At 53.7% G+C, this 24817-nt stretch overlaps 1 protein-coding gene across 1 annotated transcript; it reads left to right on the top strand.

Annotated features, from left to right (window-relative positions):
* Positions 1-3691: 3691 nt before the first annotated feature.
* On the top strand, positions 3692-21399 carry PITPNA (phosphatidylinositol transfer protein alpha). The gene is given in 13 exon segments (XM_033171578.1): positions 3692-3727; positions 7984-8014; positions 12209-12354; positions 13351-13442; positions 15527-15534; positions 16630-16704; positions 17574-17594; positions 17596-17658; positions 18432-18509; positions 18834-18944; positions 19480-19602; positions 19851-19920; positions 20998-21399. Coding segments are annotated over 12 exon segments (816 nt in total). The 5' UTR covers positions 3692-3707; the 3' UTR covers positions 19899-19920; positions 20998-21399.
* Positions 21400-24817: the final 3418 nt, after the last annotated feature.

Below are 24817 nucleotides of genomic sequence, written 5' to 3'. Positions count from 1 at the left end.
CTTGATGGCAGAAAGTGAGGAGGAATTAAAGAACCTTTTAATGAGGGTGAAAGAGGAGAGCACAAAATATGGTCTGAAGCTCAACATCAAAAAAACTAAGATCATGGACACTGGTCCCATCACCTCCTGGCAAATAGAAGGGGAAGAAATGGAGGCAGTGAGAGATTTCACTTTTTTGGGTTCCATGATCAATGCAGATGGTGACAGCAGTCACGAAATCAGAAGACACCTGCTTCTTGGGAGAAAAGCAATGACAAACCTAGACAGCATCTTAAAAAGCAAAGACATCACCTTGCCGACAAAGGTAAGTATAGTTTAAGCTATGGTTTTCCCAGTAGTAATGTACGGAAGTGAGAGCTGGACCATCAAGAAGGCTGATCGCCGAAGAATTGATGCTTTTGAATTATGGTGCTGGAGGAGACTCTTGAGAGTCCCATGGACTGCAAGAAGATCAAACCTATCCATTCTCAAAGAAATCAGCCCTGAGTGCTCACTAGAAGGACAGATCCTGAAGCTGAGGCTCCAGTACTTTGGCCACCTCATGAGAAGAGAAGAATCCCTAGAAAAGACCCTGGTGTTGGGAAAGATGGAGGGCACAAGGAGAAGGGGACGACAGAGGATGAGATGGTTGGACAGTGTTCTCGAAGCGACTAGCATGAGTTTGGCCAAACTGCGAGAGGCAGTGAAGGATAGGCATGCCTGGCGTGCTCTGGTCCATGGGGTCACGAAGAGTCGGACACGACTGAACGACTGAACAACAACAACAAGGATTGAATGCCTCCTCCTTGCACAGAAGGCGGCTGCAAAAAGTGGCATCCCTGAAGGGTCTCCTGAGATTACTTCCAGAATATTAAAATTCAAGGTAAACTCACCTACCAAATTTCTACAGAAATAACACACCCATATTGACACAAGAAATAAAATACAAACTAGGTGACTGACACCCAGATACCCTGGCTAACACACCAACAACTGCGCGCCGCCTTAAGCAAACCAAAAGTAAAACCAGCAGCCAATATGCCCTTGACCAGCTTTGAAAACCTCCTCCTGACAGCAAAAGGGCACAGCAAGGAGACATGGCATTTGCAATACACAAAATACTGCTCCAAAACCCCCACAAACCCCCCTTGACACAATAAAAAAACAATGATGATGATGACATAGACACAGGCTACGAAATTAACCCCACCCAAAGGACTAGAATGTGGTCTAAGCCATAAGGTCATAATGACACATTATACAGAGCTTACTCTCAGCAGCCAGAAACCTCATAGCCAGATGGACCTGTCAGGAGTATAAACATGGATCACTGGCATCAAATTGTATTGGGAGAAGCCTTACCAGAAAAGTTAACCAATAAACTGAAACTGACACGGGAACAAATAAACAAGGATGCCTTCATCCCAGAATGGCTCCCCTTTATTACATACACAGCTCAACAAGAACCCACCAACAGCATGCACATTAATAGGGCTAACTTGACCCAACAATCCCCCCCCCCCACATAAACAAATCTCACTGCAGCCAACTAAAGACGGCCAACCACACACTGCCCCCAGTACCTCTCACTACCAAGGAAATATAACAAATAGAAAGAGAACCTACTCAAGTGATGCTGACACAAAGTCCCCACGCATACACTTAGTAACCCCCTCTCTTCTTTCCCAACTTTATCCTGTATACAACACTGTCTCACATCGAGTCTGTAGAAAAGACTCTACAACCTGAAAAAGAGACAATGCACATATTTTTGTAAGGCAAGAAAATCTTTAGTAAAAATCATTTTTTAAAAAAGAATTCAAGATCACCTTGTGAAATTCATCAGGTAGAGCTGTGGGCAGGAACCTTAGTCTCAGGGGTCAACTTGTGCCCCCCCCAAGCCTCTCTCTCTAAACTTTCCCCAGATCACACACCCACTTCCAAGTCCACAATTCCCTGCCCTGCTTTGGGCCCTCCTTGAGTGCTTTGCCTGACTGGACTCTGCCCTTGGACTCTGGTCATGTCTCTTGCTGGCACTGGACAGGAGGGGTGCGCATATGTGCAGAAACTGTTTAGCAAGGCAAATGCCCATTTTGCTTCCGGCCCCCGCTCCCCACATGTGCGCAGCCCTTAGACTGTAAAAGGTTCCTGAGCCAGAGATTCAAAACAGACAAAAGGAAGTCCTTCACACAACATGTAACTGAACTCATCGCCACATGAAGTGGAGATGGCCACTAGCTCAGGTTGCTTTAGAAGGGGGAAATCCAAGGAGGAGGAAGAAGAAGCCTTTCGATGGCTGTGTAGGACCTCCACCTTCAAGGGCAGTCTACCTCTGAATGCCAGTTGCTGGAGGGCAGCAGGGAGGCATATAACCCATGCTTTTATTCCCTCTTTATGGGCTTCCCAGAGGCACCTGCAGGAAGTGGGAGGCTGGGCTCCATGGCCTGATCCTGCAGGGCTCCTCTTTTGCTGGAATTCCCTCCCAGGGCTGTACTGGGCCATGGAGAGGGTGACATCCTGCAAGGACGAGGAGAAACTTTCCCCACCGATTATCAGAAGCAGCTGAGGAACAACCAGTGTAACCAGCCCAGCCGGTATAAACCAGGAAACCTAGCAACACTTGAAATGAGGATGACAGCAGCAGAAGGCTATCCCAGGCTCGCTTCATTCTCAGTGGAGGGTGGAGGGACCAGATTGCCCTGCCATGCAGAAAGGGCTGTCCCAGCTCAGGGGGGGGGGGGGCAGGGATCTCCTCCTCCTCCTCCTCCTCCTCCTCCTCCTCCTGAGCAGCTGAGCCAGGCTTGGCCAAGGGGGAGGGCCAGACTCAGCTCTCCAAGCCACCTTTCAGCAGCTGAACCTTCCTTCCTGATTACATCCAAACCCTTTTAAAAAGGGTGCTTCCCCCACCCCACCCAAAATATGGAAAAATTCCCACCAACTAAGTGATGGTTTGAATAGGCAGGTGCGGGGAACGAGTGCAAGTGTTGGTGGACTACAACTCCCATCGCCCCGATCACTGACTATGCTGGTACATCCACACATGACTTCCCCCAAAGGAACCTGGGAACTATAGTTTACCCCATCACAGAACTACCCTTCTCGGGATTCTTTGGGGGAAGCCGTGGGGCCGTAGTTTACCAACATGGGGGGGGGGACACTGAGCCCCCCCCCCCGGTTAAAGAGAAGTTGTGGCAGAATGAATGTCCGCTCTCAGTCAGAGCCCCCTCTCTCAGCGGCTGCTCTGTTTCAAGACGAAACCCCCACGGGGCTCCTTTGGGCCCCCACCGCATTCCGGATGGAAACAGATGGAGCAGGACAGGGGCGCGCAGTGGGGGGGGGCGCGCGCGTCCTTATCACTGGAAGCAAGGCGGGGCCGGAGTGCCTCTGAGCATACGCAGAGAGCACCGCCTCGCCTCAACCTTCCCGCGCTCCTCCTGCGCACGCGCCGCTCGCGCGCCCAGCCCCTCCCGCTTTCCCTCCGCGGCGTGACGCCATCGCGCCGGGGACGCGGCGCAGTGACGCAGAGGCTGTTGCCGGGGAACGCTCGTTCCTTCCCTCTCCGCGCGCCGCCCCCTCCCCTCTCCCTCCCTCCCTCCCCTCCTCCCCCCTCCCTCCGGCGCTCCGTCCGGGCCGCGCGCGGAGCCCAGAAAGAGGCGGACGGCGGCGGCGGAGGAGGAGGAGAGACGGAGCGCAGCCCCGGAGGAGCCCCCCAGGAGCCACCGCCCGCCATGGTGGTCGTCAAGGAATAGTGAGTGGCCGCCTGGGGGCATGTGGGGGGGGGCGGGCGACGACGGGGGTCTCTCTCCCGGCAGCCCCCTCCCTCAGGGAGAAGGGCTTGAGGGAGGTCGCAGGGAGTTCCGCAGGCGGAGGACCCCCCCCCCCCACTGTCCGGAGGGACGGGGGCTGCGCTCCCTCCCAAGAGGGGGTCTCTCCCTCTCCCCCCCCCGTGGGAGGGATGCGGGTCCGAGGAAGAGGAGGGTGGACGAGGGCGGTGAAGGTCACCCGATGCCGGGATGGATGGGGACGAGGATGGCGGAGGCGCGCTTCTTCCCTCCTGCCCCCCCCCCTTCCCGGCGCCCGGCATCCTGTTTCGCAGGAGGACCTTGGAAGAGGAGGAGGAAGAGGAGGAGGAAGAGCGGGAGGCCGCCGCCGCCGGGAGCCCCGACGGAGAAGCGGGCCGCCCTCCTCCTCCCCCCCCCGGCCGCCTGGGTGGGCCGCCTTCCCTCTCTGGCCAAGCGGCTGCCTTGGAGGACCGGCTCGTCCGGACAGGGCAAAGCAAGGTGCGGGGTTGCCGCAAGGTTAGCCTGATACGAGTGCCTCTTTTTTGCACCGTGGGGGTGGTTGCTTTTGAGTTGTCCCCCCCCCCCGGTAAGGTCACTTGACCCTGCCTGAGGTCAGCCTGCAAAACCTGCTTGGTATGGCCCTTCCCTGGGCCTCTGGCAACAGGGTCTCCCTCTTCCTCCTCCTCCTCCTCCTGGAAGACCTGCCTTGCCAGTGCTTGGGGGGGGGGGGGGAAACGACTTTTGCTGGTGCCTTCCGGGTGCTGGGATTTGCCAGAAGATGGGACAAACCCCTTGCTCTCCCTGGCAGCCGGCTTGCCAACATGGCCACAGCCATCAGATGCTGACAGGGCTTCTGTGGAGGAGAGCTAGATGCCGGCAGCGAAGAGCAGCTGCTCCTTCCTTGACCTGCCTGGAGTTAAACTTCTGTCCTTCTGCAGCGAGCGCTGTGTATCCGCAGTGTGGGATGGAGTTTGGGATGCCCTGCTGCTCTCTTCCTGCTCCAGGGTCCTGGCCACATCTTGCGGGAATGAGGCCCCACAGCACAGCGTTCCCTTTTCTTTCCCCAGGCCGAGCGCTCTGAAAGCGCATGGAACTTCCTGAAAGAGGTTTCGGACTAGAGCCTGTTTCATATATTGCTCAAAGTCTGCCTCACCTCAGAGGCAGGCAAACCCTGCAGCACAGCTTCTTCAAAGCCTGTGGTGGGCCAGTCCTCAGCTGTGGCCCCGAGGAAAGTGAGCCACGGCTAATCAGCTATGTCTGGGTCCAAAGTCTACTCAGTTATGAAAGTATGACTTGATCATGCTCCATTATAGGTTTCTAGTTGAGAGGGCTTTGAAAGAAAGCATTTTTGTTATTAAGGTGGTTTTACCTGTTTTCTGATTCCTTGACGTGTCTGGAAAATGACAGCTAGCTATGCAGTTTGTTTCTTCTGGACAAGTTAATGCATTTTGGCAGGTTGCTTGATGATGAACCAAGATTCTCCTGCATGAAATTGCTAATTGTCTCCTGTCTGTCTCGTGCAAACAGACACACATCTTAGCCTCAGGAGTCATGCTCTGCTGGCTCATCTTCTCATGCATTGCTTTATTCCAAATGCTCATAGAATTGGAGGGTTGGAAGGTATCCCCAAGGGTCATCTAGTCCAACCCACTTGCAGTGCAGGAATCCTAGCTGAATAATCCCTAAAAGATGGCCATTCAACCTCTGCTTAGAAACCTCTAAGGAAGGAAAGACCAATACCTTCCAAGGAAATCTGTTCTCCTGTTGAATGGCTCTCTCTGTCAGAAAGTTCTTCCTGATTCCCAAATTTCTTGCAATTTGAATCCATTGGCTTGGATCCTCTCCTCTGGAGCTGGAAAAAACAAACTTGCTCCATCTTCCATGTGACAACCCTTTAGATGTTTGAAGATGGCCACCATGTCATCTCTCAGTCTCCTCTTTTCCAGGCTAAACATACGCAGCTCCTTCAACCTTTCCTCATAAGACCCTAGATCTTGGTTGTCATCCTCTGCACACATTGCAGCTTGCCAACGGTCTTCTTAAATTGTGGTGCAGGACTCCAGGTGTGGTCCAACCAAGGCACAATAGAGCGGTACTATTAATTCCCTCGTCCTGGACACAATACTTCTGTTGCTGCAGCCGAGAATAGCATTAGCTTTCCCCCCTACTGCATCACACTGTTGGCTTGAGGTCCACCAAGACCCCAAGATCCTTTTCACATGTACTACTGGCAAGCCAGGTGTCCCCCATCCTACATTTGTGTAGCTGGTTCTTCCTTCCTAAGTTTATAACCTAGCATTTGTCCCTTCTGAAATTCACTTTTTTAGCTTGGGCCCAGGTCTCCAATCTGTTAAGGTCATCTTGAATTCTGATTCCGTATTCTGTGGCCTTGGCTACCCCTTCCCGGTTTGTTGTCACCTGCTAACTTGATGAGCATCCCCTCAATTTCTTCCTCCAAGTTGTTTATAAATAACGTTGAACAATAACAGGCCCAGGACATAACCCTGTGGCACCCCACTTGTCACTTTTTTCCAAGATGAGGAGGTACCCTTAGTGAGCACTCATTTTGATTCAGTCAATCACCTACAACAAATCCACTTAACAGTTACTTTGTCCAGTCCACATTTTACTAGCTTCTCTGCAAGAGTATCATGGGGAACTTTGTCAAAAGTCTTACTGAAATCAAGATACACTATGTCCACAACATTCACCTTGTTTTTGAGAAACCCATGCTGGGTCTTAGTAATCAAAATATCCTCCCTAAGTGCTGTTTAATTATCTGTTCTAGGACTTTTCCTGGTATTGATGTCAAACTGACTGGTTGGTAGTATCCTAGGCCTTCTCCCCCCCCCTTTTTTTTTTGAAGATGGGGACAATGTTTTTGTCTCCTTGTTCCCGTCTGCTGGTCTGTTATGACCAAGTTTAGGGCTGGGTTCTAAATATTTTGGTACAGGCTCCTGCTTTTAACAGCCATTCTGGAAATTTATTTCTGGCTCTGACCAAAGACAGAGAACAAAATAAGCCATTTCTTTCTTTGCTGTCCTCCTTGCCAGAAGCACAGGAAGTTACTCATTCCTCATCTTCCATGCAGACCATTCCAGGTGACTCTCCTCCCCTTTAGCTTTCATGTTTCCCTTTAGGGCACCTTTGCCCAAGACTGATTTGGTGAGGAAGCTCACTCAGTAGGGTGTCTTGCCCTCGACCTGCTTTGTGGACCACTGTGAGCTCTGCTGTCCAACTGGTTAGTGCAGAGGGGTCTCTTTGCAGAATTCCATACATCCCTGGACTCCCAACGCCCGCCATCCCAGTCTGTTGCCAGGTTGGCTGCTGGGAGCTGGAATCCAGCTGTCCCCGAAGGGCCACAGCAAGTTCCCCTTCCCTGGAGGAAGAGGGCTGGCATCTTTCAGGGTTGCTACTGGGTGTGCCCTGCATTGCTGGGGAAGAGAGACTGCCACATTTCGTGCCTGGAGCCCTTCCCCACTTGGGAGTCATTCCTGTCCACCCTGTCTTGACTTTTCTGGAGTTCATCAGTTGGCCTTGCCAAACATCAAGAGCTTTGCCAAATATTTAAGTTGTCCTAGTGTGGAGATTAATGGCATAGTTGTCTCTTGTTTTAGTAGAGGTAGACTTTGGTGATAGCTGCTATTGTGATGCTATCATCATAACACTTTAGATAAAGCAAACATCTTTGCTTCTGACGTTAATGTTTAACTAGCCACTGCATGTGTGTGTGTGTGTGAAACATTTGGGTTGGGGGTTTACACGTGTCTTCTTTCCTGCAAGTTCCTTGGTGGGGCTTGGACAGAGTCCATCTTGCTGTTCTAGTTTTTCTGTTATGGAAGTGACAGGCACATATATTCTCTCTCTGTCTTTCTCTCTCCCCCCTGGATTTCTGTGCAACTTTTCTCTGTATCCTGCCAGACTCGTTTAGTAATGTGATGTGCTCTTTCTCCGCACAACATTTGTGAAACGGGAAACTTCATTGGTGTTCTGGGAAGTCCTTGCCTGAGTTGCCCCAGGCTGCAGAAATGAACTCCCCAGCAGAGACAGCACTGGCAATGGGGGTGGCAGGCAATAGCGGGGACGGGGGGGGGGTGTCCTAGCTCCACCAGAACCCCTTGGGCTGTAATCCTCCAGTGGGACTCTGAGTTGTTGTTGACACTGTGCAAGTGATCCTGGCTACTGGACCTTTAGTGAACTTCTTTTGTCTCTTCTCTTGCAGTCGTGTTCTTTTGCCCGTGTCTGTGGAGGAGGTAAGTGCCAACCTCTCTGTTGCTTCTTTTTCAATACCTGCCTTAAATCTAGTCTTGGCTCCATTTGTGGCCAGTGCGAAGTGTGTTGTGGCTACTTAAAGATTAGCCCATTTCTGCTTTTGTAGGGGCCACATTGCTGCAAGCGGGGAGGAGGTGGGCGCTTAGCGCTGTGGAGAGGAACTTGTCACCAGTTCTGCAAGGGGTTGAGTGACATTGGACAAGTTTCTGGGACTCTCCTTAAGGTGTGAGGGCCTGGCATTTGTCTGCAGGCTTTATAATGCTCTTCTCCCTGTTTAAACACTCGTGGTCAGAGCACCCACAAGTTTCAAGTGTGTGGCGGATCTTTCCTCCAATCCAGTTCCCTGCTCCACTCCTGGCATCAGTTCTGGGTGGCAGAGTCTATAAGGTCTATCCAGGCTCCTGGGCTCTGTTGCCTGCCTGCCCTCCTCCTTAAGACTATTTGAATTATTAGGAACAAGCTGCTGACTAAAGAATGTTCCTGCATTTGCAGCAAGATTAGTGTGTGTTGTGTGAGGGCCTAACTCCCACCGTGCCATAAACTTCAGCCTGCCTGCCTGCCTGCCAGGGGCTTTTGAGTGGAGGTGGAGACATCCCTAGGATGCATAGCTTGTTATTCCCCTTGCTCTCTCTCAGCGCTTTGCGCTCCAGGGAAGTGCCAGGCCTTCACTGGGGGCATTGCTGGGTGTCTGCGGCAAATGTGCACATTGCACAAAAGTGTGTGTCATTTCCCCCAGCTTTTTGTTTTGAAGCACAAGTGTGGAGGGGGCTGCCAGCTTGAGCAGAGCTCTGGTTGACTTTCCTTCCAGGTCCATTTTTCTGCTAAAGCCCCCCGCCCCAACCCTGGTGATGGCAGTAACAAAGGACAATGGAGGCAGAGCTAGGAGAATGTAGGTCAGCCCAAGTGGCCTGAAGCACACACGTGCGACTTCTGTATCAGCTTCGCCCACGGAAGGAGACCCGGCTGGGGAGCCTTGCTGGAAGCCCTCCTTGCTCCTGGCCAGGTCTTTGGGTGCTGCCCTTCCTGGACTGGACGGGGCTCATCCTGGTCTTCTGACCCGGCACTCCTGGGGCACTGACTCGCTCTCTGCCTGGGTTCCCCATGTGGAATATTTGGAGAGTAATGCTGGCCAACCCTGTACGGTTGCTGCAGAGGTAACTGAGACAATATGTGTGAAGTAAATATGTCTGCTTGAGATCCCCACGGCTGCCTGCTAGCCTGCTCTGGCGCCCGGGTGGCTCCTCCTGAGCAAGGGCTGGCCTGGCCGCCTCAAGGCTCTGCACCTGCTGGGGTCCTGAGTCCTGTCCGGTGCTGCCTTGTCAGAATTGGGGCAAAGCAGAGCTGGGTTCATGTTTCCCAGAGTTCGGGTTACAGAGTGCCTTGAAGGGAGGAGGAGGAGGTGCTGTTCCCGACCCCTTGCAAGTGCAGCCTGGCCTCTTTCCGCTTCCGAGGCTGTGCCCCTTGGGCAGCCTGGCTTCGTGTCTCCCAGGACGGGGCCTGACAGGGAGCCCCCTGGGTGAAGCTCTCTTGGAGACCCTCTCCCTGCCTTGTGCCTGGTCCCAAAGCACAACTCAACCAATGCAGGCAGGTGCCATTTCCATTAAAGAGACCAGAGAGCCAGAGGACCTAGAAAGGCCTTGCAGGTGCGAGCTGAGAGTGGGAGCCGGGGGGGGGGGGAGGCTGGTCAGCAGCGGGTTCTCCGGAGTTGTGTAAAGGGATGCCAAGAGGGGGCGCTGCAGTGCAGGATTTGTTCTGAGCGGGCTGGGTGCCAGCTGTGCTCTCTCTTGAGCTTACAGAACATCTCCCCCCCCCCCCAACCAAGGAAAGCAATGGGGGCAAAGGGGAGGAAAGCAGGAAACCCTTCCTCCCAATGAGGCAGCTTGTTGTTGTTCAGTCGTTCAGTCGTGTCCGACTCTTCGTGACCCTATGGACCAGAGCACGCCAGGCACGCCTATCCTTCACTGCCTCTCGCAGTTTGGCCAAACTCATGTTAGTAGCTTCGAGAACACTGTCCAACCATCTCATCCTCTGTCGTCCCCTTCTCCTTGTGCCCTCCATCTTTCCCAACATCAGGGTCTTTTCTAGGGAGTCTTCTCTTCTCATGAGGTGGCTAAAGTACTGGAGCCTCAACTTCAGGATCTGTCCTTCTAGTGAGCACTCAGGGCTGATTTCTTTGAGAATGGATAGGTTTGATCTTCTTGCAGTCCATGGGACTCTCAAGAGTCTCCTCCATCACCATAGTTCAAAAGCATCAATTCTTCGGCGATCAACCTTCTTGCAGCTTAGGCAGATTAAAAATCGAATGTATCATCTCTCAGCCTACAGTCCAGTGGCCAAAGTTGGGTGTGGGGCTTGTAGGTGTCTGTTCTCTGTATTCTGTAGAGGCATTTGCAAGAGTCTCAATGGGGGAGGGGGACCTTTGTGGAATATAAACAGGATGGCCCATCTTTAATATCCAGAGGCGATTTAGGATTGGATCTAACCCCTCCCCCCTCCCCAAATATCAGTTGCTTGATGTTTTTGGCAGGATGTGTGGGTGTGTTCTCATCTGTTACTTCTAACATGGTGCCATCATTTGTGCCCACTCTCTGTGTGCCCCCCAAAAAACCACCCCCCTTCCTGCTTGTGAGCTGGAGGATCTGCCTTTCCCAGCTGAATGCAAAGCTGCTTCTAGGAGGATGAATGGCCCCCAAGGAGCCTGGCTGAGGGTGGGAAGGAAGAGGGCTGCTTTCACTACAGGGTCATGTCTCCTTGAGCACGGCACTGAGTCTGAGGTTTTAGCCCCAGCAGAGCACAGGGCCGCTGACCGCCAGGCCTCCCAGAGCGCGGAGCTGTTCCTGCTGGACTGAGCACCTGAGCTGGGCGGCTCCTTCCAGCTGCCACCCTCCTTCCTGCTGGGCACGGGGCCTCTTGCCCTCTTGGACACTTTCTCTGGCGGATTCCCCCGGGGCCTGCTCTTATTTAACACAGCAATTTGTCTGGGCCCGCTTCCTTGTTCCAATGGGATTAGGGGATCAGAAATAACAGGAAGATTAAGGGGTGAAGATGGCAGTCCAGCAGCCTGATCCTCTTAGTGCCTGAACTCGTAACTTGTGGAGCGAGAGGATGCAGGAGAGGGAGAGTGGCCGGAGAGTGCGTCAGAGCCGAGGACACGTTGCTCTCTGTCCCCAGGGGACCCCGCCTGGGAGACCCCACCCCACCCCTTGGGACAAAGCAACTTGGTCTGCCCCAGTGCTTGTCTTCTCTGCTCTCCTCTCTCTCTCTCCTCTGTGTATGTGAATGCCAGCCCTGCACTGGAGGGGCTTCACAACCGGGCTCACAATTATGGGGGCAGATGGCCTCAAACGCCTGCACAGCGTGGAGGTTTAGTGTTGGACTAGACTGGGTAGAGCCAGGCTCAAATCCCCCTAAGCACCCGGGCTGCTTCCTCTTAGCGGCCTAATCCTTTCTAGGGTGGAATGGGGGGCGCTGGGCACTTTGGAGGGCTGGATCAACCCCTGTGCCAAGGACTCCGCAGAGCAGGCCCTGCTTCCAGCCGGCGGAATGCCCCAGGGCTCTGAGTGCAGGCTCTGCAAATGCAGCACAGGCAGAAAAACGGACAGGACTGCGTAACTTGGGGGCCAGCACCCGACCCAGGTTCAGTCCCTGTCAGCATTGCCAGTTTAAAAAAAAGAGGCTAATGGTCTGCACAGTGTAAAGCAGTCAGGAACATAGGAAGCTGCCCATAATAATATTCCAATTAATACTTTACAGCATATCTGAAAACATAAAACATCAAGCGTTAAAAGCCTTCCGATACAGGGCTGCTCAGACCTTCCTCTGTCCAGTTTTGGGTTGCCTGTAGGGCTGGGTCTTGCTTATAGCAAAGCCAGTGGTCAGGGATGATGGGAGTTGTAGTCCAGCAGCATGGGGGGCCCACAGCTAAAGAGCACTGCCCTGCGCAGGATCTCTCCAGCCTCTTCCAATCATTTGCCGCATCTTTGCTTTGCACGGTGCTCCTGCTCCTGTTGCAAGGCACCTTGGATCAGTCCTGACCCTCCAGTTGAGACCCAGTGGGGTAGGCAGTGCTGAGCTGGCTGGACCAGTGGTGTGACCCAGTCCAGGGCTGCTTCCTGTGTCCCTGCCTACCTGCTTGCTGAATCTGCAGTGATGCCGTGATCTCCCTCCTCCTCCAGTACCAAGTGGGGCAGCTGTACTCCGTGGCAGAAGCCAGCAAGAACGAAACTGGCGGTGGCGAAGGGGTGGAAGTCCTGGTGAACGAGCCCTATGAGCGCGACGGGGAACGCGGGCAGTACACACACAAGATCTACCACTTGCAGAGGTATGTGGCAGAGATGCTGTGGGCAGGGCGGGTGTTGGCCTTGCTTGGTCTTCCTGGGGAAGGGGTGAACTCCACTGCTTTGCATTCTCTTTGCCTTTGGGGAGAGGAGGGTAGTTGACCCCAGGCTCTGTCTTGGGAAGAGGAAGGAGCCAGTTCTGAGCAGCCTTCCAAGGGAGCTTAAGGGGTGGCTGGAGGAAGTGCTTGTTGGGGTGGGTGTGTGTGGGGTGGGGGTTGGATCTTGGCCTCTCAAGGTGACACACAGATTCACCCCTCTCCCTTGCAGTAAGGAAGCTCTTCTGGGTGTTTGTTCAGCCCTAGTACTTCTGCTTTCCTGCATGTTGGGCTTGTGCACAAGGAAAGCAGTGGGTCCCCTTCCTGCTTCAGCTGCTGGGCAACCTGTTCTGGTGGAACTCCTTTTTGGTGGGGTATTGCTTTGATCCCAGCTGCTGTGACCTGTTTGAGTGACCCTCAGGAAGCCGGCAGGCCACAGCCAGGCACTTGTGAGCTGAGGTTCCTCATTGAGCCTTTCTGGCCTGGTGATGAGCGACTGGGGAGACAGAGAGGAGGAGTCACAGTTGGTGGGGGGGACAACGTGGGGAGTCCACAGAGAGGGGCTCCCTCTTGATCCCTTTACAAAGCAGCTTGCTGTGCAGTGAGCCCACTGGCTTTACCTGCAGCAGGTGAGTAATGGAGGTGGGGGTCAGTCTGAGGTCCTGGGCCTGAGCACAGCTGGCTGGGGGTGGCTTCAAGTCAGCTGCCTTTTTCTGCAGGGCCGGTGGCTCTTCTCAGCTTTGTGCGACCTTCTGGGTGTTGTTTCAGCCTTTGAGTGTAGGGCAATGTGTTTGTGGCATTTGACACATGTTTGCTGGCTGTTGCAGTAGTCAGTCTGAAGACCAGAGGCCCAAGAGCACCCTGGGCTTGTCTGTCTTTGGAGCTGGGCTGTGTGTGCAGGATGCTGTTCAAAGACAGCTGTCTTCTGTTGCTTGTTTCCTGCAGCAAAGTCCCTCCCTTTGTGAAGATGCTGGCCCCAGAGGGAGCCTTGAACATCCACGAGAAAGCCTGGAATGCCTACCCTTTCTGCCGGACCGGTGAGTAGCCTTGCGCTCTGTGGGGCGGGACACACACACACACACACCCCGCTCATCTATTTGGAAAAGTGCAGGCAGGGCTTTGGGGACCATTTGCACAGACGTTCCTCAGCTGCAACTGAGATCACTTTCCCTCCCTGGGATGGGCATCTGTCTGCGAGGGCTGGCCGGAGTTCCAGGGCTTTGGTGCTGGAGAGAAGCATCTGTTCTGCTTCCTTCTATAAACCACAACAGGGCTTGTCTGATGGATACCTGGGCTGATCCTGCCCGGTTGATCAGCCAGGCAGGACTCTCCCTGCTCCAAATCAGCCCTCGAGAGGGAGATTCCTGGGGATCAGGCAGGGCTGAGCGAGCCAGTTTGGAGGAGCTTGCGGAGGGTCCTCTTTGTGCCTTGGCAGGTGAGGGCGGGGCTGGAGCACTAGGGCAGCCGCTGGCTCCCTGGTGCAGTGGCCAGGAGGAACATCTGCCTTGGCAGCCCTGGGGGAAGAGCTTGGGCCAGCTGTCCTGGCGAGGATCACAGTTTGTCTCTGGCTTATCACATTAGCACTTTGCCTGAGACAGCGGGATTCCTGCCAGGGCATGGCCAGTGTGTCCTGGCACTAATTGGTGCCCGTTTCCTGGCCAGCATTTCACGGCTGCCCGACTGGCTTTCCTCTGGGCATGGGTGAGGCCTCAAACATTCTTGGCCCTCAGGGTCCCTTGGCCTCAGGTGCTTCCCCCAAACCACGGACTAATGGGCTTCTCATGTAGGGAAAACAGCAACTCTTGTTCCTCTCCAGCAGCTGCCAAGCTATGCACATAGCTCAGCACTTCTGTTTTCCAGGCCTGCCATGTTAGCGTTTTGGGTGGGAGAACGGTGTAGCCACAAGGCTTGGTTGGTGCAGGAGCTGCAGCCGCTACTCGTGCAGGTCGCAGGGGGCCTTGCTGCCTTCGCCCGAGTTTTCCAAAGGCAGAGAAGGCACATTGGGTGGGTGCCCAGGCTGTGGCCTCTTCTGGCCATGGGCCCTTGCATTGCTCAGGCCTCCCTGGGGGAAACATCCATTGCTGCTCCTGCCCTGGAGGCAGCCTAGTTGGGAGGGGGAGCTGTACCTCCACCTGGACTTGCGGCAGTGCTGCACCCAGGGCAGTGCAGGCCACACTTTGTGGCAGCTGCGCAGGGCTAGGGATGACTTAGTGGGGATCCTGGGACACTGCAGTTCTTCATTTCCTGGAAGAAACTAGCGAATCCTTGAGAGTTGGGCGGCGGTGCTCTGATTCAGGAGCCCTGCCCTGTGAACCTCCGCTCTCTGTTCCTGGCTTTAAGTTGGGAACGACACACCCAGCATGCTCTGGGACTGTGCGCCAAGGGAACTGCCTCTTGTCACGGTACATTTCCAGGTCTTCCCTTGTGAAAACTTGTAGGGCCAAGCAACCTGGCCGATCCTGAAACGGTGGCGTTAATTCCTCAGAAGTCAGGGGCGTTGAAACCCTGGCATCTGCCATGTGAGCTTCAGCTCCTTCTCTCAGAATGCAAAGAGTGGCAGTGGCTGTGCAGATGCCCGGCCTGTCACCAGATCCACTGTGCCCTGCCTGCTCATGAATAATGGAGCTCTGATAACAGAAGCATCTGGTTACTGGCAGCCGGGCGCTGGACTTGGTGTGCTGGTTTTGGTTTCCACACGGTGGAATGTGAAGAGCTGGCCTGGCCTGGGAGGGAGCTCTTTACCCCTGTGCAGGATTGGAGCGGGGAGAGAAGAAGAACGTCCCTATGCGCAAAGTGGAGAAGGCCTGGCAGGCAGCAGTCACCTGACCAAACTTATTCCACCTTCTCATCCAACTGGAAGCAAAAGGCAGCAGAGCCTCAACCCTGGTTCACCAGGCGCCTGGGACATTTCCCCCGGGGTGGTGGGCTGTCTTCTTCCAGAGGAAGCCTCTTCCAGCCTCAACAACCTTCTGGCAATCCATTTGCCCCCCCCCCCCCCCGGGCACCACTGGGCTACATGCATGGGGATGGGGGTGCATGGCAGAGTTCCCTCTGCACCTCCAACTCTTCTCTCTCTCATGAAAGCTGTCTTTCTCTTTCCATGTGCCGATTTCTGGACCAGTTATTACGGTAAGTGTGGCTCCCTCCCTCCCTCCTTCAGAGCGGAGGTGTATGAGTGATTGGGGGGGGGTACTGGGATGTCCCAGCCAGGTGGGGTTTGCAGAGGGACTGCACCCTCGTAATGTGGAGCCCCTGTTTTGCACACAAAATGTCCCAGCTGGCAGAAGACCCTTCTCTCTTGAACCCCTTGGGTAGGTGGGTGCTGCGCTGCTAGCCAGTCAGTGTGGGCAACACTGAGCTCGAGGGACCAAAATTCTGACTCGCTTGCTCTCTGCCTGTGAGCAGCTGCTTGACCCCTTCAGGGATGAACTTTGCTTCTTTGAATTCAGCAGTTGATATCCCTCCACAGCCTCCTGCCCCAGGCCCTGTTCTCATCCTGGGCCACTTGCTCTACCGGCCCTCCCTGTCCTATGGCCTTTGCCCCTTCCTCCGCTGCTCAGCAGGGGCCATTGGGGCCCCATCCTGGCCAACTGCATCCTGTGCCCAGAGTGCTTTGCTTTATAGACTCGGTGTCTCGGCCGGTCCTGGCTGGCCTTCGATCAGCCCCTCTAGGAAGTGGCTGCCCTGGCAATGGATTCCAGGCAGGGCAAAGAGGTTGGGGTGGGCTGGCTCCCTCCAGCTCTGGCCTGCTAGCCAAACCCTGGAGAGCCTCTGCCAGCCTTTGTCCTAGGGCAGGGGACCAAGGCTCTGACTGGCAGCTCCAGGCATTCTTTGAGGGCTCCAGTCAACTACACTTCACCCCCAACAGGGACTGTTTGTCTCTTAGCTGGAAGAGCACTGCAACATCTTTAAAACTCTCCATTCTCATTTTGTGAGAGATGAAACAGTGCAGGTTAAATGTTAGCAGGCACAGAGTTGCTGAGATATTTGCCAAACAACGTAAGAGCAAGTTTTCTCGAAACGTTTCTATGGACCTGGAATTCCATTGCTGTGATGTGATCCCAGCCCGTGAGAGAAAGTTGCCTGACTCAACTTAAGGAGCCAATGGGGAAAGTAGAGGAAGCAGACAGATCCGCTGCCCTAGGGTTGAGTCTGGGAAAGGTGTATGCTCCCACTTGCATTTCCTAATTCCCAGCTGGTAACGGAGTCTTCTCTCTTTGGCAGAATGAGTACATGAAAGACGACTTCTTGATCAAAATTGAGACCTGGCACAAACCGGACCTTGGCATGCAGGAGAACGTAAGTGCCCTTGGCAGGAACGGCCCCTTGTGGCTGCCTCTTGCAAAGAGCTTGCGTTTTGGAGGTGGCCAAGTGCAAAGAAGGTTCTGGCATGTCGCTGGTGTGGGAGCAATTCTAAGCCGGAAGCGCTTGTCCCCAAGTGGCGCCTCCCCATGCGCTGCTCAGGGGCGCCTCCAGTGTGTGCTGGGGGTCCCCCAGGGAGTTTGTGTGTCCATCTAAAATTGCCCCTCCCTGGACCACACAGGCTGTGGGGTGAAGTGTCCCCTCAGCCTGCTCTTGCGGGCACGGGGGGATTCTTCACTTACTAGCTTGCTTTTGGGCAGGGGCTCCTTCCACCTGGGGCAGGGGAGAGGTTGCTTTTTGGAGCCCGAGGCTCTTCATGAGCCACCCCTCAGCTTCTCCCATGTCTTTTCTTGCTGCTGCTGTGTTTATTTGATTTGTCTTACTTACAAAACTATTAATTCCAAAGCGATGTGCAACGGGGGTTGTACAAATCACAACGTAACAGTAAGAATGTATAAAAGCAACGAGCGGTATCCAACATTAGTCGTACGTGGAGCACCAAAGGAAATGGGCATAGTTAACTTGGGTCCATTCATTTCAGTTGGTTTACTCTGAGTAGAACTTGGTTGAATATAGCTTACTATAAATATTCTGCTCTTTCATAAAAACTGTTTTCTTGGTCATGAGTTTCTGTATGTTTAAAGCTCTTTGCTGTTATGTTCTTGTCCTGGGTTGGCTGCCCTGAAAGCTCCAATGCCTGGAGGTAGGGGGAAGAGAATCAATTCAAAGAAGAGCACTAAAAACTTGGAGGGGGGGCCCCACTGAGGCATCGCGCAAACCCTCCTCCTCCTTTGTGCTGCCTGCAGGTTCACAAACTGGACCCCAAATGAATGGAAGAACGTAGAAGCCGTCTACATCGACATTGCAGACCGGAGCCAAGTGCTTTCAAGGGTACGGCAGCCGAGTGCCAGAGCTGGCTTGGGGTGGGTGTCCAGGAGAAGGGCTCCTCTTGGGCTGCAGGCGGGGGGGGGGGCTTTGGGGGGGGGCGCGTGCTTTGCTTGGCTGGAGAAAAGCAGCTGCCTCTGTCAGGGGCTGTTTCCAGTCAGCCGAACTGGGCCTGGGCATAGCCACAAATAGCCACTTCAGAGTTGTCTGGCTGCCTGTGACCTTGAGCTTTCCCTCAGAGCTCTGCAGCGGAATAGCTTACAAATGAAAGAATTGGCTAAGCCACAAAAACCCACTTTAGACTTCTGATTTCTGTGGGCATTTTGTGTAGGCTTCTAGGAGAGCAAAAGGTTCCTCCCCCCCCCCTTTTTATTTGCGGGCGCTGAGAAAGGACCATAAATCCTAGCATAAATCGCTCTGTTCCCTTGCAATTGGCAGGGAGGCTGTGACATGCGTTGAGTGGAGAGAAAAGGGAGATGCTGTCCGTCTTCCATTCCCTGGGGGCCTTTTGGGATTAGGAGCTCAGGCCAAGGTGCAAATGCCCAGCTTGGTTGGGGCTTCTTCCTCCTGGTCCCCAGTGCAGGGAGCTACAAGGCAGCCTGGGATGTCTTGCCCCTGAGCAGCTGCTGCGGCCCTCAATACTGCAGCGGAAGGGGGCAAATTGGACTCCGCTGAGCTCCTTGCTTTCCAGGAAGCAAAGGAGACTGCTTGCACCCTTTCTTTGGAGGTAGGTATTACGTTCCTTTGCTGTAACCTGCTCCCTGTTGTATCTGCTCCAGGATTACAAGCCAGAAGAAGACCCGGCAAAGTTTAAATCCACCAAAACAGGGCGTGGCCCTTTGGGGCCCAACTGGAAGGTAGGTGTGGGGCATTGCGTCGTTCTGGGTGCTGTGGCCAGATGGCAGTGGTCCTTGGAGAATAGGGGGCTTTTGTAGCTGCCAAGTGTTCAGCTGCTTCATAGGTGACAGAAGGTGGCTCAGGACTGTCTCCCTTGAGACTTAAATGAGGGGCTTCCTGGCTCACAGCCGATACTGCAGACATAGTGGACCTGCTATTGTGGGCTGGGTTGCCGGAAAGTGTAAACATTGAGTGAGCGGAGAGGAGGAGAGGGGAGGGCTGGCCGTGGGGCTGGTTTGGGGCCAAGGGCTCCATTCTGGAGGACTCCTCTCTTGTATCTGCAGAAGGAGCTGGGCACGCAAGCCGACTGTCCACACATGTGTGCTTACAAGCTAGTGACGGTCAAGTTCAAGTGGTGGGGGCTGCAGAACAAAGTCGAAAACTTTATACAGAAGGTGAGTGAAAGGGCCAGGCGTGCCGCATGATTCTCTTGGAGCTGGAGCAGCCACACACCAACTGCAGGCAGGCAAATGAAGCCCTGCCACGTTGCCCTCCTTGTCATGAGGCCAGAGCAGTCAGCTCTGTCCTGTTCATCTCTGGATTGCTGTTGCTTTGCCTTTGGCGGAGTGCACACAGCTTTCCCTTTAGGGCCAGCCAAACCTGTGCCTGCCTCAGAATAGTTACAAGCCAAGGGCTGAGATGGCCTTTTGTGCCCAGCAAGATGAACAGGGCACTGTAGGGCCATCTTCCTTCTGCTTTGTGTATCGGAGCTCTCGCATTCTTGCGCTTGCCTGCAAGAGCTCAGAACAGTCCGTCGCTGAACGAGGCCAAGAATATTGGAACTGACTTTGGCAGGGAGCAGCGTGGTGCTGCTCCCTTGAGGGGAGTGGGGAGGCATGACTCAGCTCCATGGCTCAGCATGCCCTGCTGCACGCTGGCCGTGGACGGCTCTTGCGCTGGAGCTCTGAGCTCTTCTTCCTTCTCTTGTAGCAAGAGAGGCGGCTTTTCACGAATTTCCACCGGCAGCTGTTCTGCTGGCTTGATAAATGGGTTGACCTGACCATGGAGGACATTCGCAGGATGGAGGACGAGACGAAGAGGCAGCTGGATGAGGCAAGTGGAAGGGAGTTAGTCTGCTGGGTCTCATGTCCCTCAGAGTGATCAAGGACTGGGGGCGGGCGAGTGGCCAGCAGCTCTGCTTTCCTCGCCCCAATGCCTGAAGTTCTTGCTCCTTTTTGCTGTTGTGTGTGACATGAGGCTCTGCTTGAGGTCTCTCACTTCAGGAAATCTGCCCACTTGGTTGTGCTGCTCCCTGGCCTAATTTTGCAAAAGAACAAAAATCTCCTTTTCTCCTGCTGCAGATGAGACAGAAGGACCCCTTGAAAGGAACGTCGGCTGCAGATGACTAGCGTGGATTCCTCTTTTTGCACGGTATGTCCCCATCTTTGGAGCTGCCTTCAAAGGTTAGAAAACAGGCGGCGCCACAGATATGTGGGAATGCTTAGGAGTGTGGATGAGTATATATTAACTTATATATCTCATCCCAGCTTGTATTAACAAGCTCCAAACTTAGCAGAGTTTCATTCCCTTTTAAAACACAGCAGAAAATGGTTGCATAGGCTTGCTAAAGCCTCTATAAGAAATATATATTCCTGGTATATTCCCCTTCTTCCCTCTTAAAAGTAAAGGCACAACACAGTACTGTTTATAAGATATAAAAGAGTTTACTTACAGGCATCCTGAGTTATAATACAGTCTCAGAAAGGCAGGCAGGCTTAGATAAATGTATTTACATGTAGAAGCTAACTCCAAAAAGAAGCAGGCTTCACTAGGCCTCTCTTGGCTGGAGGCCAAGAGAGCATTCTGTCCCTGAGATGCTCTTCCTTGGAGAAGCGAATCCAAAAGAGAAAGATGGGGTCTGCTTCCTGTGGCTTTGTGTAAACCTCCCCAGGTGAAACCACACCCATCTCCAGTTACATAGAGGAAGTTGTCTCAGTCCAGGTAAACAGGAAGTTAAGGCTGGAGGACTGAGACACCTTCATGTCCACTCTAGCAATGTTGAGTTTGACTGCTCTGTGTTTACATCCCACAAAATATGGGGACAGGGTGCTTCTGGCATGAGCTGTGTTGCCCCTTCTTAAGGATCCTGCATTGGCTCCAAGCATAAATATCAAGAGAAACATATGTGCCAGTCCAATAAAGTCTTGGTGCAAATGTTCTTTGTGGGCTAGGCTGCAGGAGGGTTTTGGTGTGTGCATGGGGTGTCTGAGCGGAACACGGAATAAGTCTGCTGCTGGCTCTCCAGGACTGCACAGTCAACTGTACCCTCACTGTTGAAACCGTGCAGTGCCATCCCTGACAGAAAAGGCACTCTGCGTCCCCCCTCCTTCAAAATGACTGCCAAGATACTCAGGAGTGTTTAATAAATCCAGCTACCCGGCAGAGTTGCCCCACTTGGAAGATCGCTTTCAAGCCAGTGAAGTAACCCAGTTTCTCTCTTTCCTTCAGTTTGCAAAACAGCCAGCAGGAAGGCCCAGGAACTCCACCCTCTTGACCAACGGACCATCTCTGGATCAAGCCCTCCTATATCCAGTCAGCAGGCGACTTGCAACCTCCCCTAGCTAACTCTAGTGGCCCTTACTATCGTGAGCAAATAGCGAGTCCTCTGGTCCTGAGCGCTCTGGCCTTGGCACCTGGGCTGGAGGCACTTCCTGGGGGATGGCTTCACCTGTGACACAGCCGCCTTCCCCAGAAGAGTGTTCAGCCCCATTCCCATGTGGCTCTTTGATTTCCAAGTGACCGTTTTAGCTGAAATAGTCTTGTGATGTGGTGATTTAGATTTCATATGTATGTATATATCTATATTTTTCCTTTGAAACACTGGGATAAACTGCTGCCTTTGTTTCTTCACCTTTCTTTGTCCATTTGTGGAGATGGGAACTCAGTATTAGAGGGTGCCAGGCCAGCCCTTTTGCTCCCAGAATATCGCGGTGATGGGCAGGGCTCCTGGCAACAAGGAGCAGGGAAGATTGCTTCTAGCAGCAGCCTGGTCTTGAGGTGCACCTGCATCAGCCTCTGCTCCTTGCCCAGGTTCTGCCTGCTCAGCCCCTTCCAGGGTGGTCCTCAAGGCCCACGTTGCTGCTTTTGGGGTGGTGGGAGCAGGTGACTTAGTTGGCCTGCTAAGAGAACAGTCCTGGGAATCCTCCACCTTCCCCTTTACTACAGTAGACGAGCTGAATGGTCTCTTAACCCGACCACCAAACAAACTGCACAAGCAGAATCCCGTTCTTTGGTTGTTTCATGCTCAGGCGCTGCTTGTGTTGGGCGTTTCTGCTGCTCCTGAGCAATAAGGCCCGGAGCCCGGAGCAGTGGCACTGCAGAGGGGATGATCGGTCTCTCTGGGTTGCCAGGAGCTGCAGGTCATGGCCAAAAGCTGGCTGAGCTCTCTGCTGCTGAGGAGGAGCCTGTCAGTTGTGGGCTGGCAGCTGCTTAAGACAATCACAGGAGCAAGAGCGGGTTGAACAAGCACTTCTGGCTTCACTCAGGAGCTGGTGGAAGCAGAGCTGAGGCCATGCCTTGGTGTGGCAGCCTCTGCTCCCTTTCTCCCTCCAGAGCAAGCTCTGTGCCTGAAGCAGTGGCCCTTGCCACAGAGAGGGTGGGAGACAAGCAGGGTGACGATGGGCAGCTTGGCCTTGAGAGGAGGCAGTTTATCCCTCTTGCCCTCTTGTTTTGTCCATTTTTTGCCTTATCGATGTCCAAGTGCAATAAGCAATCTTGATCCGTTCTGGTCGCGCTCTCTTGACAGGTGCCCTCTTGGTGGCTTGAGGGGGCTTTGGGGGGAAGGGCTTTTAGCAAGCCCCCCAGGCGGAGCGGGAGACACGGCTCAGCACTGGGCCTGCCTTGCCTGCCTGAGAAAGAAAGAGAAGCCCAGTGGCTGGGGCAAAGTCTGTTGGGACCAGGAAATGTGTCGGGTGCTCCCTCCTCCCTCCCCTCCAGGGCAAGGAGGCCCCCTGGTTAATCTTCCTGTACTGTAAAATACTGAGAATTGGGAATTAAAACACTGAACTTTTTTCCCCTTTTGGTAATGAAGTGTAAGAGGATTCTTACGCTTGAATGTGTTAACTGTTTCTATGGCTGTTCTTATCACTCCTGCTGCTTAAAGATTTGTTTTTTAGCTGAGAGGCTTTGTATCTGGTGACACCACATCTCTATGGAAACAGATGGTGACATTTTGAAGGGCGGGGGAGAAAATCAAGGGAAGATTGTGGTGCGAAGGTGAAAGCTCTCATTAAAACACAAAGCTTTCCTGCTTAGCAGTAAGAGCGAGAAAAATGCAGCAAACTTCCACTGTGTGTCCTTGTTCTGCTCTTTGCGTGTTGCGTTTTTTTTTTAGTTTGCCTCCTGCTGAACTGTAGCTGAGGCACATCTTCTGAGCCTTCTCCCTGCCTCCCCCCGCGACGACTGACCTCTTTGTTCCTTCTTGGGAGGAGGGGGGAGCCCAGCAATGGGAGCAGAGAGGGTGCTGCGGAGGCACTGCGTAACATGTTGGGCTTCACCACCCAGACCCCACCCCAACCTGTTGGCTTGGAGGAGGAGGGTGGGTATGGTTGCTGAGCTGAGCTGCTCTCTCCAACACCTGCCTGGGCTTCCGTCTTTGGAGCCCAGTGGGGGGAGAGAAGCCCCCCCCCCCAGCATGCTCTTGCCTTTCTGGGCTCATCCTCTGCTGGCCTCTGCAGGAACTCCCTGATCTGTTTTGGTTGGTTCCTAGTGCAACTCCTTTTTATGGCAAACACTTTGTAGACTTGATTAGATGATCTTATTGTTTCTTTAATGTGAGTTTGTGCCTTTTTTTTTTTGTCTCCCAATCTTCCAATACGGGCATATTGGAAACAAATCTAATAAAATCATAGACAGAGCACTGGCCTGCAGTCTGGCTTTTTCTTGGGTGGGTGGGAGGGAAGGAAGAATGGGGTGTGAATGACTTCTCTTTAACTGAAGCAGGCAGGAAAGCTGTGCCAGCTGCTGTGCTTACTGAGCAGCTGGATTCCAGTAACCAGGGGGAAATACCTAAGGACGACACAGCAGTGCTTGAATTAGGGAGTGGGTGGGCTTCCCTGGTTGTCCTCTTAGAAGGCTACAGCGGAGACCATGATTTCAGTAGAGTTGGTGACAGCCAGGGGTGAATGAATCCCCTCCCAGAAGACGCTGGGAAGGCGGCAGGAGCCGAAGGAGCGACGGGAGAAGCGTCTCCTAGCCTGTAGTTTCCTGGAGGCATGGGAGGAGCCCCTGATGCCTAATAATAATAATAATAATAATAATAATTTTTTATTTGTACCCTCCCCAGCCACTCTGGGCGGCTTCCATCAAATATTAAAATACATTTAAAATATCACAGATTAAAAACTTCCCTAAACAGGGCTGCCTTCAGGTGTCTTCTGAATGTGACGTAGTTTATCTCCTTGGCCTCTGCTGGGAGGGCGTTCCACAGGGCGGGCGCCACCACCGAGAAGGCCCTCCGCCTGGTTCCCTGTAGCTTGGCTTCTGCAGTGAGGGAACGGACAGAAGGCCCTCGGCGCTGGATCTCAGTGTCCGGGCTGGACGATGGGGGTGGAGACGCTCCTTCAGGTATACTGGACCGAGGCCGTGCTCTGCACATGTTCTTTGGAGTCTAGGTCTCCCTTACCCGCATTTGCACTGGCGCTTGTGTGTCCGGCCCTGATTTATATATAAAGCGGGTGCAAGGCGAGGCTCTCTGCCTTCTTGGGAGCTCCTCTGGGCTTTGAGGCCTGTCGCTTCCGCCCCCGAAAGGGAGAACATGGAGGTTTTATTTCTCGTGCGGCCTCAGCCCCGCTGCTGCGTCCCATCCTGGCCCTCTGGGACAAGCCCTGTCCCCGTCCCCCAGCCCTGCAGCTCTTCTGGAAGCGGAGCGCGAAGCCTCCCCGGCCCAGAGGCGACCCGGAAGGCACGCTCGCTCGCTCGCTCTCGGAGGGAGTCCGTCGGGACAGCTGCGCTCCCCCAGAGATAGGAAATTAGCAGAAGGGACCATTTGGATTCCGGGATGGGCCACTCCCTAGATCCAATGGAGAAGCCATGTTTGAATCTTCCTCCCTCGAGTAAGAGCAGCGCGCGGAAAACGGTGGAAGCCCGGACCGCGCGGGGCAAGCAAGCAAAAGAAACACACGCACAAAGCACCACAGGCACGCGAACGCCCCGTCAAAGTGTAGGTTTTTATTTTGAGAGAAATACGCTAATTTTACTGTGCGCATCTTTAAACTTTAAAAATACGCGTCCCTGCCAATGAAGCCGCCGACCATCATTGCAGCAGAGC

Source organism: Lacerta agilis, chromosome 15 (assembly GCF_009819535.1).
Source record: "Lacerta agilis isolate rLacAgi1 chromosome 15, rLacAgi1.pri, whole genome shotgun sequence".
NCBI classification, from domain to species: domain Eukaryota; kingdom Metazoa; phylum Chordata; class Lepidosauria; order Squamata; family Lacertidae; genus Lacerta; species Lacerta agilis.
The sequence above is the reverse complement of the archived record's forward strand: the minus strand, read 5'-3'. Positions and strand labels throughout refer to the sequence as shown.